This window comes from Salmo salar, chromosome 09 (assembly GCF_965601325.2).
Source record: "Salmo salar chromosome 09, fSalSal1, whole genome shotgun sequence".
NCBI classification, from domain to species: domain Eukaryota; kingdom Metazoa; phylum Chordata; class Actinopteri; order Salmoniformes; family Salmonidae; genus Salmo; species Salmo salar.
The window spans coordinates 63,332,192-63,344,678 of NC_138299.1; the positions used below are offsets into that span (position 1 = coordinate 63,332,192).

The 12,487-nt window shown below is 41.3% G+C and overlaps 1 protein-coding gene across 1 annotated transcript in view; it reads right to left on the reverse strand.

Moving 5' to 3' along the window:
• The window catches only part of zdhhc9 (zDHHC palmitoyltransferase 9), a 50,269-nt gene extending 38,506 nt beyond the window's left edge, over positions 1-11,763 (reverse strand). The window contains exon 1 of the mRNA XM_014211823.3: positions 10,757-11,763. Within this exon, the coding sequence (XP_014067298.1) occupies positions 10,757-10,920 (164 nt within the window). The 5' untranslated portion in view covers positions 10,921-11,763. The remainder of the gene's footprint in view (positions 1-10,756) is intronic.
• Positions 11,764-12,487: the final 724 nt, after the last annotated feature.

Here is a 12,487-nt window from a genome sequence, read left to right on the forward strand (position 1 = left end):
CCCAGGACTGCTACTTCAATAACAAATGTTGGTTTGGTCCAAAATAATCCATCGTTATATCCGAATAGCGGCGTTTTGTCCGTACTTCGAAGCATGTCAACCGCTGTTTAAAATCAATTTTTATGCAATTTATCTCGTAAAAAAGCGATAATATTCCGACCGGGAATCTCCTTTTCGGCAAACAGAAGAAAAATCACAAAGACGGGGGCGGCCAGGGCACGCGCCTAAGCCCACAGTCCCTTGATCGGCCACTTGAGAAAGGCGATAATGTGTTTCAGCCTGGGGCTGGGATGACGACATTCAGGTTTTTCCCGGGCTCTGAGCGCCCATGGAAGACGTGGGAAGTGTCACGTTAGAGCAGAGATCCTTTGTAAAAGATAGAGATGGCAAAGAAGTTCAAGCAATGGTCAGACAGGCCACTTCCTGTAAAGGAATCTCTCAGGTTTTGACCTGCCATTTGAGTTCTGTTATACTCACAGACACCATTCAAACAGTTTTAGAAACTTTGGAGTGTTTTCTATCCAAAGCCAATAATTATATGCATATTCTAGTTACTGGGCAGGAGTAGTAACCAGATTAAATCGGGTACGTTTTTTATCCAGCCGTGAAAATACTGCCCCCTAGCCATAACAGGTTAACAAGCCTCTTGGACCTAGACTTGGCGCTCCGGTACCGCTTGCCGTGCGGTAGCAGAGAGAACAGTCTATGACTAGGGTGGCTGGAGTCTGACAATTTTTAGGGCCTTCCTCTGACACCGCCTGGTATACTGGTCCTGGATGGCAGGAAGCTTAGCTTGATGTACTGGGCCGTACGCACTACCCTCTGTAGTGCCTTGTGGTCGGAGGCCGAGCAGTTGCCATACCAGGCAGTGATGCAACCCGTCAGGATGCTCTCGATGGTGCAGCTGTAGAACTTTTGGAGGATATGAGGACCCAAGCCAAATCTTTTCACTCTCCTGAGGGGGAACAGGTTTTGTCGTGCCCTCTTCACGACTGTCTTGGTGTGCTTGGACCATGGTAGTTTGTTGGTCATGTGGACGCCAAGGAACTTGAAGCTCTCAACCTGCTCCACTACAGTCCTGTGGATGAGAAAGGGGACGTGCTCGGTCGTCCTTTTCCTGTAGTTCACAATCATCTCCTTTGTCTTGATCACATTGAGGGAGAGGTTGTTGTCCTCCACATGGTCAGGTCTCTGACCTCCTCCCTATAGGCTGCCATCATTATCGGTGATCAGGCCTACCACTGTTGTCATCAGCAAACTTGATGGTGTTAGAGTCGTGCCTGGCTTTGCAGTCATGAGTGAACAGGGAGTACAGGAGGGGGCTGAGCACGCACACCTGAGGGGCCCCCATGTTGAGGATCAGCTTGGCTGCCTTTAACACCTGGGGGTAGCCCGTCAGGAAGTCCAGGATCCAGTTGCAGAGGGAGGGGTTTAGTCCCAGGGTTCTTAGCTTAGTAATGAGCTTTGAGGGCACTATGGTGTTGAACGCTGAGCTGTAGTCAATGACCAGCATTCGTGTTCCTTTTGTCCAGGTGTGAAAGGGCAGTGTGGAGTGTAATAGAGATTGCATCATCTTTGGATCTGTTGGTGCGGTATGCACATTGGAGTGTGTCTAGGGTTTCTGGGATAATGGTGTTGATATGAGCCATGACCAACCTTTCAAAGCACATCATGGCTACAGAAGTGAGTGCTATGAGTCGGTAGTCATTTAGGCAGGTTGCCTTAGTGTTCTTGGGCACAGGGCCTATGGTGGTCTGCTTGAAACATGTTGGTATTACAGACTCGTACAGGGAGAGGTTGAAAATGTCAGTGAAGACACTTGCCGGTTGGGCAGTGCATGTTCGGAGTACACGTCCTGGTAATCCGTCTGGCCCTGCGGCCTTGTGAATGTTGACCTGTTTAAAGGTCTTACTCACATTGGCTGCGGAGAGCGTGATCACACAGTCGTCCGGAACAGCTGATGCTCTCATGCATCTTTCAGTGTTATTTTCCTGGAAGCAAGAATAGAAGCTGGTGGGCTTGTGTCACTGGGCAGCTCTTGGCTGTGCTTCCCTTTGTAGTCTGTAATAGTTTTCAAGCCCTGCCACATCCGACGAGCGTTGGAGCCGGTGTAGTACGATTCGATCTTAGTCCTGTATTGATGCTTTGCCTGTTTGCATGGCGGGATTTCTTAAAAGCTTCCCGGTTAGAGTCCCACTGCTTGAAAGCGGCATGTTCAGAATAAGGTTGTAACTTAACAAAACGTGGGAAAGTTCAAGAGGTCTGAATACTTTCCGAAGGCACTGTACATATAGGTTAGGGCCAGGAAAATATGTGACCCGATTCAGTAAACAGGAGAGCCATCATTACTTCGCAGTAGAGCCGTTTGAACGTAAACTTTTTTTGTTCTTATCAAAATGCATTTTTTGGCAGAAATGCCTTCTCGAATATGTGTACTTTCATGTGCCTTAATAACAAACTGCTATGCCATCTGTAAATACAAATAAAAAAAACTTAAGTTACGAGCCTAGTTGGTTTAGCCACATAAAAAGACAGCAACCTTCCCGCTAGCCATGATTGGTTGAGATAATGAGTGGGCTGGACATGCCAAGAGGAGTTCAAATTGGTCAGCCATATAGAAGGTTTCTGTCTATTTGAGTTAGTATGTCTAGGTAATCCTCTCTAACGCAGCTTTTTTTTAACTGCATAAGCCTAAATGTCAAGTGTTCTGTTAGCTAGCTAACGTTACGTGTATGCTCTCCACTTTCTGGAGGACCGAGTTTTGAAATCAATGGATTTCTAGTATGATAGCTAAGAAGATGGAGAAACCACCTGTCTCTGGATTACATCTTCAAACTAAGGGAAACCATGGCATCTGACAGGAGACGCATCCATTGATGATGTATATGTGTAAGATAGTCTAACTAGCTACATTTTCATATATTATACATTTATAACTTTGAAAGTTTCAATTTTAAAGTAAAAGTGTACTGTTAGCTAGCTAGCTGTTTCACCAGCTAACGTTGAGTATGATCTTATTTCTTGTATCTCAGACCCATTTGCTTGACTAGTTATAGCCTAATGTTAGCTAGCTAACATTGAACCTGGTTGGTTAGCTACCTGCAGATTCAAGCAGGGTAGTAACGTCATGGGATTACGGTTGGTGTTTACCTAGCTAGCTACATGTCTTAACCTGTTGGGTCTAGGGGGCAGCATTTGCACGTCTGGATAAAAAAAATGTACCCGATTTAATCTGGTTACTAATCCTACCCAGTAACTACAATATGCATATACTTATTATATATGGATAGAAAACACTCTAAAGTTTCCAAAACTGTTTGAATGGTGTCTGTGAGTATAACAGAACTCATTTGGCAGGCAAAACCCTGAGACATTTTCTGACAGGAAGTGGATACCTGATGTGTTGTATTGACTTTAAACCTATCCCATTGAAAAACACAGGGGTTTAGGAATATTTTGACACTTCCTATTGCTTCCACTAGATGTCACCAGCCTTTACAAAGTGTTTTGAGTCTTCTGGAGGGAGATCTGACCGAACAAGAGCCATGGAACGATGATGTCCCATTAGACACCTGGCGCGCTACTTCATGTTGGGTACCCTCGTTCCAATACGTTATAAAAGAGTATGCATTCGTCCACCTTGAATATTATTCATGTTCTGGTTATTAACAAAAGACTCTCGTCTGAGTGTGCTAGAGCGCAGAATAACTGATGAATTTACGAACGCTCAACGCCCATTGAATATGGCCGGTGCCAGTAAACGTCAACAAAAAAGCGTAATTAAATTGTTGCCAGCAGCACAGTTAGTCACCAACTCTCTGGATAACATAAAAACAGCCTAACCAGCTCTGCTAGGGTGAGTAAAATGGTCAGTGGGGTGTTCTCTCACTACGTGTCCAGAAGTAGCTAGCAAACTAGCCAATGTTAGCTTGGGTGCTTGACTGCCGTTGTGAGGTCAGAACGCTCAGATCAACCCTACTTTGCGGCCAGAGCTTCCAGTGTACGGTTGAACACTTTGAGAGCGAAACGCTCTGAATTTACGAACAGGCAATCTGACAGCACAGTTGCAGTCACCAACGCTCTGGATAACATAACAGCCTAACCAGCTCTGCTAGGGTGAGTAATGTTCAGTGAGCTGTTCTCCCATTTGTGTCTGGAAGAAGCTAGCAAGTTTGCTTACGTGCCCGACTGCTTTTTAATTTTTTTTTAATTATGAACAAAAATATAAAAACAAAAATACATAAACCTAACAGTATTACATAGAGATATATTTTCAAATTGTCAAAAAGTTATGGTACGTATTGCTTTTTTGTTTTTACATATACTGATCATTTCTAAATAATATTTAAATTCTCTCAAACAATGTAGAGGGGTTTGTTCGCCGCCCACTTTATTTTATTGGTAAAGGTTCTACCATGAAAAATAAACAATGAAAGTTAAATAAGGTCCATATAATGTGGATCAAAATAAAACAGAGTCTTTCAAATTAACATTAATAGTAGTTTATTTTTAAATAAAATATAACTCACTCCAATCTTCTGACATAAGAACAGTCCCAAAATAAATGGTCAAGAGTCTCGGTTACAACCTCAAAATACACATTTGTTATCAATAGCTATTTTGGATCTGTGTATTATAAAGGTCTTTACAGGGGTGCTTGACTGCTGTTAGTACAGAACGCTCGGGTCAACCCTTAAATAGATGGGGCTAAAGCTTAAGACGGAGTGAACGACGCTGAATGGATGTAGACAAAGGGCTCTTGTCGTGGAAATGCAGTACTGAGAGAGAATTTCTTCAAACAATCAAATGTATTTAATATCGATTAATTATTGCAATAATGAAACCGTCAGCCCAACAGTCTTGACAGCTGGACAGAGAGTAACTGAAAAAAACTGATATTATATAGGACCTAAAAATGCATAGTCACAATGGTTCCATCTCCCATAAGCCACCTTGGTGATCTACACAGATTGGTGTTTTACCCCCAACCCGGCTAAGTTTCCCAGATGCCAGGAAGATGAGACAATGAGGCATTGTTCTAAACTCTTCCAGGCTATCTCGGGTCACACACACACACACACACACTTTGTCTATGGAATGCCAGCTTTTAATCACCAAGTCATTGTCAGCTCAAGCTATGTCTAGTAAAACCATACACCCAGATTAGCTGCAGGGTGCTAGAGTGGAGACCATAAAACACAGCATTAGCAGGACATAAATATCTTACTGTTTGTTAAGTAAATAACTGTTACATGTCCAACAAATAAGGAGAATACATCATTTTTCTATCATACTCTCCAGTAGTAGTACCAAAACATTCAAAGGCCATTTTCTCAAAAGTGAGTTTACAAGTTTATCAACTTTAAAAGCAAAATGTAGCAAAACTATAGAGTATGATATACCATTTTGTAGCTCTGAGTCTCTACTTCTATCCAATGTAAAAATTACATTTAAAATTTTGCTACATAAGACCTATTTGAGCTGGTCGGTCACATATCGCAATGTTTTTTTATATCGCAATATTTTTTCCATGGCAAAAATGAAAACATGAATCAGAAAAACTCTTCGGTCCTTTAAAAACCTGATTTATCTAACAGTGTGTTATAGCTTGGAAAATAAATGTGACTCGATGACAACATTACGATTTTTGTTTCCAACGTTAGGGCTGTTTTCCTAAAGCAGTTAATTCCGCTTCACGTTCTCTTTCTTTGCCACGATACTAACGAGTACCTTGATTTTGGTATCGTCCTGGCCCTAATATAGGTAGGGGTAAAGTGAGTATGCAACAGGATAGATAGATAGTAGCAGCAGCATATGTGATGAGTCAAAAGAGTTAGAGCAAAGAGGGTCAATGCAGAAACTCTGGGTAGCTATTTAGTAAAGCTGCAATATGTAGCTTTTTGGTCAACCTGACCAAATTCAAATTTGACAGAAATCTGAATTACAGATGTCATTCTCATTGAAAGCAAGTCTAAGAAGCGGTACATCTGTTCTATGCGCACTATTCCTACGCATCCCTTCAGTTTCGTTGCTGCGTCATTTACTTTTGTACACCAGCTTCAAACAGCTGAAATTACAATAATTTGGGTTATTGAAAATGTATTTAAGAAGGTTTCTCTTGCTTGTTTTGTTACAAATGGAAATTAGGTAAATAATTAATTTTTGCAACCAGGAAATGGCGGAGCGATTTCTGAATATTGTATCTTTAACTATTTAGTAGTCTTATGGCTTGGGGGTAGAAGCTGTTCAGGGTCCTGTTGGTTCCTGACATGATGCATCGGTACTGCTTGCAATGCGGTAGCAGAGAGAACAGTGTGTGACTTGGGTGGCTGTAGTCTGAATTTCTAGGGCCTTCCTCTGACACCGCCTGGTACAGAGGTCCTGGGTGGCAGGGAGCCTGCCCCAGTGAAGTACTGGGCTGTACGCACTACCTTGCGGTAGAATGTCAAGCAGTTGCCATACCCAACAGTGATGCAGCCAGTCAAGATGCTCTCAATGATGCAGCTGTAGAACGTTGAGGATCTGAAGGCCCATGCCAAATCTTCTTGGCCTCCTGAGAGGGAAGATACGTTGCAGTGCCTTCTTCACGACTGTGTTGGTGTGTGTGGACCATGTTTATTCCTTAGTGATGTGGACACAGAGGAACTTGAAGCTCTTGACCTGCTCCACTACAGACCCGTCAATGTGGATGGGTCGTATTTTTGAATCATATTTTCATATAACATACTTCCAAGAGTCTTGATGATCATCCAAGTACTTTTTGGAAAACTTGACTCAACTTTTTGGATGACATGGGTCCTAGTATGCCTGGCAAAAACCAAACACTGCATTTCACAGTAAGAACCTCATAGCAACGGTCAAAAATTGTGGTGTCAGCATTGATGGTTTGGGGATGCTTTGCTGCCTCAGGACCTGGACGATTTGCCTTAATAGAAGGAACCATGAAATCTGCTCTGCATTAGAGAATTCTACAGGAGAACGTCAGGCCATCCATCTGTGAGCTGAAGCGCAGCTGGGTCATGCAGCAAGACAATGATCCAACACACAATCAAGTCTACATGAAAATTTCTAATAAGCAACAAATTTGAAGTTTTTGAATGGCCTAGTCAAAGTCCAGACCTAATCCCAATAGAGATGTTGTGGCAGGACTTGAAACGAGCAGTTCATGCTTGAAAACCCACAAATGTCACTGAGTTAAAGCAGTTCTGCATGCAAGAGTGGGCCAAAATCCCTCCACAGCGATGTGAGAGACTGATAAACTACAGGAAGCATTCGGTTGCAGTCATTGCAGCTAAATGTGGCACAACCAGTTATTGAATGTAAGGGGGCGATTACTTTTTTTTCACACAGGGGAATTCAGTGTTGCACAACTTCGTCAATTAAATTGTTTTGAACTCCAGTTCCCTTTAATATTAGATTTTGGTTGAAGATCTGATAACATTCAATACCAAAACTATGCAAAATAGAGAAAAATCAGAAAGGGGGCAAAAAGTTTATCTACAGCATCGTGATAAAGTATCTTGGTAAATATTATGGTCGGCAGCTTATCGTGAAGTATTCTAACTCAGGCTAGCAAAAACTCAATACTTTCTTAACTTTAGCTGTTAACACTAGAACCGCCTGGCCTTTCAGCCTATAAGTACCTGCCGGAAGTCCCCTTTATTTAGCATATGCATCAGATGCATATCAACCCACAAGGTGCACAAACATGAGCACCAACACTTGATAAATATTGCATAAACTATTGTAAAGGATAAATTGCATGAATAAATAGTGGAAATATATCAATTCGAGTTAAGGATATGTTCTGTATAATTCTACAAAGTCAGAGAAAAAAAAGAATAATATAGGCCTATTGCCAATTTTCATTTCCCTTACAATAAAAAAAAAAACATTACAGTATAATCCATTTGATCAACTTTATTTCTATAGTCGATTAGTAATGCAACTGGTAAAAGGGCTGTAAATACTTTGTTTGTGATTTCAAAATTCTGACAAATGAGCAGTGTAAAATACAAACATTTAGGAAAAGTAATGGAAGGCGTAGGACATAGCTTTTTGGGGGAAGATTTTTTTCTATTTACAAAATCAAATGACAGTGGTCATTTGCGGTTCTAGTGTTAACAAATACACACCCCTCCCCCTCTAAGCTTACTCGAAGCTGCTGTCCAATCTTGACGAAGCATGGAAAAGCCAGCGAGGTGTATATTATACAAGTCCTTGTTCAGCCACGATTTCGATAAAAACATAGAATATTACAGTTCATCAGGTCCCGTTGTTAGGATAGTCTTGAACAGAGCTCATCCAATTTGTTCTCTAGTGATTGTACATTCGCCAACAAAATAGAGGGCAATGGTGGTCTAGATGCTCGCCAACGTAGTCAAATCATAATGCCACCTCGCTTGCCTCTCTTTCACCACCGCTTCCTCTTTAGAGTCCCAGGGATGAGGGCTTGGTCTGGCGTAAGCAAACAACCAGAGCTGCCTGACTCGTTGAAGTATTAATCTTCATCCAAATCAAGATTAGTGATTGCCGTTCTGATGTCCAGAAGCTGTTTTCAGTCATAGGAAATGATAGCGGAAACATTATGTACAAAAAGTTAAGATCAGCGTAAAAACCCCCGCAAAATAACAGAATTGGTCAGGAGCCCTTAAGATGGCAGCTATCCACTGCAGTGCAGTCTCCATCATGCCATACATTTCATGGAGGAAAATGTATTGTGGTTTCAGTGAGATTGCAAAACAACAAACCGGCCTGGTTATTTCTGACATGCCGGCCCAATTTTCCTTGAGGCCCCCCGTTTTTAGCTAAATAATGACAATTCTGCAAAAACCCACAATTCAGACAGGCCCTCAAACAAGGCATTTGGCTGAATTGCTCTTTGGTCAGCTTTGTTAGGCAGTTTTGCTTGATGTTGATGAAGTACAAGAAAGGAAATCTACAGTAGGCCTATGTTCTGAAAAGGCAATGCTTAATTTTGAGCAAGAGCCCAGTAAGGGAATTAAAATGTTTAAATATGCAAGACTAGATATTAGTCAATAATGGTTCCCTTCTGATAGGCTATCACTCAGCCATTCATTTTTGTGAAGAAAATAAATCTCTATAAACAATACAAAAAAAATCTATATTTGAATATTTTATATGCCTTATTACTTGAGAGCAGCTGATAGACTAGTGGTTAGATAGGCTCTTTTAGAATCTGAGAGTAAAACACTTACACTTCTCTCTAAGATGTAGGCTTAGCCTTCCCAAACAGTCCTATTACAAGTCAGAATGTTGAACATACTTCATTTCAAATTACTTTACCGGTTGTCAGTAATCTGAGACAAAATATCCACAGGGAAGCGTTTTCAACCCTACCGTCAGTAGGGCCGAGCGTAACTGAACGTTGTCCCATGCAGTCAGCTGGCAAATAAAATAAAATAAAAACTCCCAGCTAATTACGAGGAAACTGTGTCGGTCAACTGTTTGGTTAGATTCGGCTATAGTTTACATATTGTGCATCACGTGCAATACCTCAGGAGATCGAAAATACAAGTGACAGAACCTACTGGAGACAAAAAACAAACAAAAAGTGATAGGTGATGGGTAAACAACACTTTCCCGTGGATACCGTATCTCCACCTCCTACCGCCAAAAACAGCATGAACAACCGGTAAAGTACATATTTTATTCAACATTCTCGCTTGTAGAGACCCTTGTCTTTTTTAGGCAGACTTCTTTCAGACTGAATATCCATGGACTAACCATGGTAACAGTCTGATGTTTTAGGCAAGCGTTGGGCCAGCAACCTAAATGTCGCTAGTTTGAATCCTAATTGCTTCAGCGTCTCCATTGATAATGTCAGGCCCTGGCCGTGACCCGACTCACTGAGGGTGTCTCAGGGGAGTTGGGATATGCAAATGTTTTCAAATCAATTTCACAGATGCATATTAATACACACATGTGTGAAACATGACAAATATAAGCACCCATAAAATTATTATAATAATCATAAATTATTCAATCATAACTTGGTACAGTGTAAATATAACCTATATTTTAGGCATACTACAGGTTATTATTTGCATCTGACTTTCGGGCCTATAGGAAAAGTGCCTCATCTGTGCTCCAGGCATAAGCTGTCTTTTTTCCCCTCTTTACTCAGTCGGGGTCTCAACTTACTGTTGAGAGTAAGAATAGTAGAATACACAAGGTGCAAGTCGGAAATTTGGTTGTGCATCAGCAATTTTTCTCATGTTATGTCAGTCACTGACAGTCACTCAATTAGCCATGTCAGCTAACAATTTTTGGATTGGTAAGTTAGTCTAGCCAGCTATCTAAATTTATAGTAATCATGGCCAAATACCGACCAGGCCCTGAACTCCAGGGGGCCTCTATTGATTTTGCTAGTCACTCTCAATCAGATATCATTAGCATGGCATAAGTCATGGCAAAATGGGTAGAATTGCAGGGAATTAACTGTATAACTGAATTTTTCAAATGTGTAATAAAATTGCAAATACTGCTTCCCTCCCCGTGGCAAAATGTGTAGAATTGCAGGAAATGCACTTGTAAAGGGGGGGGGGGGGGTCAACCAAATCTAGTTTAGGGCCCCCAAAAGGCTAGAGCAGGCCCTGTACCTCATCCTAGAAAACATTTTATGACACTTGCACTGATGGTGCATGTTCAGGATTTCTTGAGAAAACACGCCCTAATTATTTACATATTGTTTGATCATCGCCCAAATGAATAATGGAGATGTAACTATACTTACTCGAATGCGAAGAACAGGGAGCAGGTGCCGACGATGAGAAATACGGTTAGATAGAAGACGCCTTTCTGCCGGGCCATCATTACGCGTCCATCGCAGCAGAAAGTGTTTTTCCCCGGGAGCTTTTCCCATTTTCGTACCTTCCTTGCAATCATTACCGCCGACATACTGACAGATTACGTTCAACTCAGTATAGTGACATATGATGTGTAAAGGCCACAGTATGTAGCACAAATGGCAATATTTCCTTGCCTTTCAAAACGACAATGATACGGTAAAGTCAATTGCCTTGTAACTAACTGGCAGAATCACAACACCCGCGAGATGGTAATCTGAAACGGGCGATTCCAAATGATTCAGAAGCTCACAAATATGCCTATGATAAAAAAAAAAGTTTTGTTGATTTAAATCTGGTAGCCTAGTAAAGCGCCATCAATAAGCCTACAGTCCATTCAGTCTGATGCAACGAATTTCTTTCTTCAGCAATCCGCGTTACTCTCATTTCATTGCTCTGAAATGATTTGATTATGAATCACTTGTCGTTTGTGTCATACATTTTCACAAAATCCATGCATCCATATTTTCGGCAATGAAAGTTCTCTTTTCAGTGTGGCCACCTCCTTCCAGTGCCAGAGGGCTTCCATTATAGAATAGAACAGTAATCAGGTTCCCAAATGATCCCTTTAATAATGGAATCTGTTTAAATGTTATCCAAATGCTGGAGGCAGATTTTCTCGGCCCATAGGAAAGCAATCCAATCTTGGTCCTCGCATCGGGAGTGGACCTTGAGCGAGTGACGTTCATACCATCTCGATAATACTGATCATACGCGCGCACCACACAGGTTTGGTTTATGATGGTTGCTATTCAATAAGTCTCATTATTAATAAAAAAAAAATAAACACCTACAATAGGCCTATCTTAAATAACATATACATAACCGTAGCCTAAAAATAAGGTGTGTTCGCTGTGCTTTACCGCAGGATGCGAGTTTGGCTCGTATCTAATCAATGGGAGCAGAGAACACGCCTAGATTGAAATGTTTTCTCTTAAAGGGGCAGTACAGGTACAGTGAAATAGAAATGAACAAAGGAGCGTGAGTGCCCTGAAACATTGGCGTTAGGCTACGGTATACGCGTTAAAACATCCTTAATGTTCGAATTAAGTAATGATGAAAATATTCCCAGCCACAAAATATTAGCAAGTTTTGTCTTCCAGGAATAATGAATTCTATTATTTTCATTTCTATTGTGTTATACTCCACTCTATTCTATCGTTTTCTAATGTGTTCTATTCTATTATCTAGTTTATTTTATAGGCTAGAGTATCTTTTATCATTGGCAATCAATAAAAAACAAAACATTTTGGGGCAATTATGACTGTAATATGCATTCTCCATAGAGAGCAAAGCACACATATGTTAGCATGAACATAATATCATAGGTAGAACATCTCTATCCTTTACAGTAAAATTAGTCCATGGAAACATAGTATCAAAGGTCAACAAATAGGGGAAAATTATTATTGATCAGCATTGGTTTAAAGTCCCCATTTTCACAAGTTGGGCAAAGGAGCAAATCCTTGCAGCACTTCCGGAGATCCACTGTGCAGGACATAATGCATGCTTAAAGAGCATCAGGAGCAACACCAGTGAGGTGTTGCTCCTGCAAGTAGAGGAAGAGATGGGAGGGAGGGGGTTGGGCAGACCCCACCCCCTTCCTCCGGAGGCAGTAA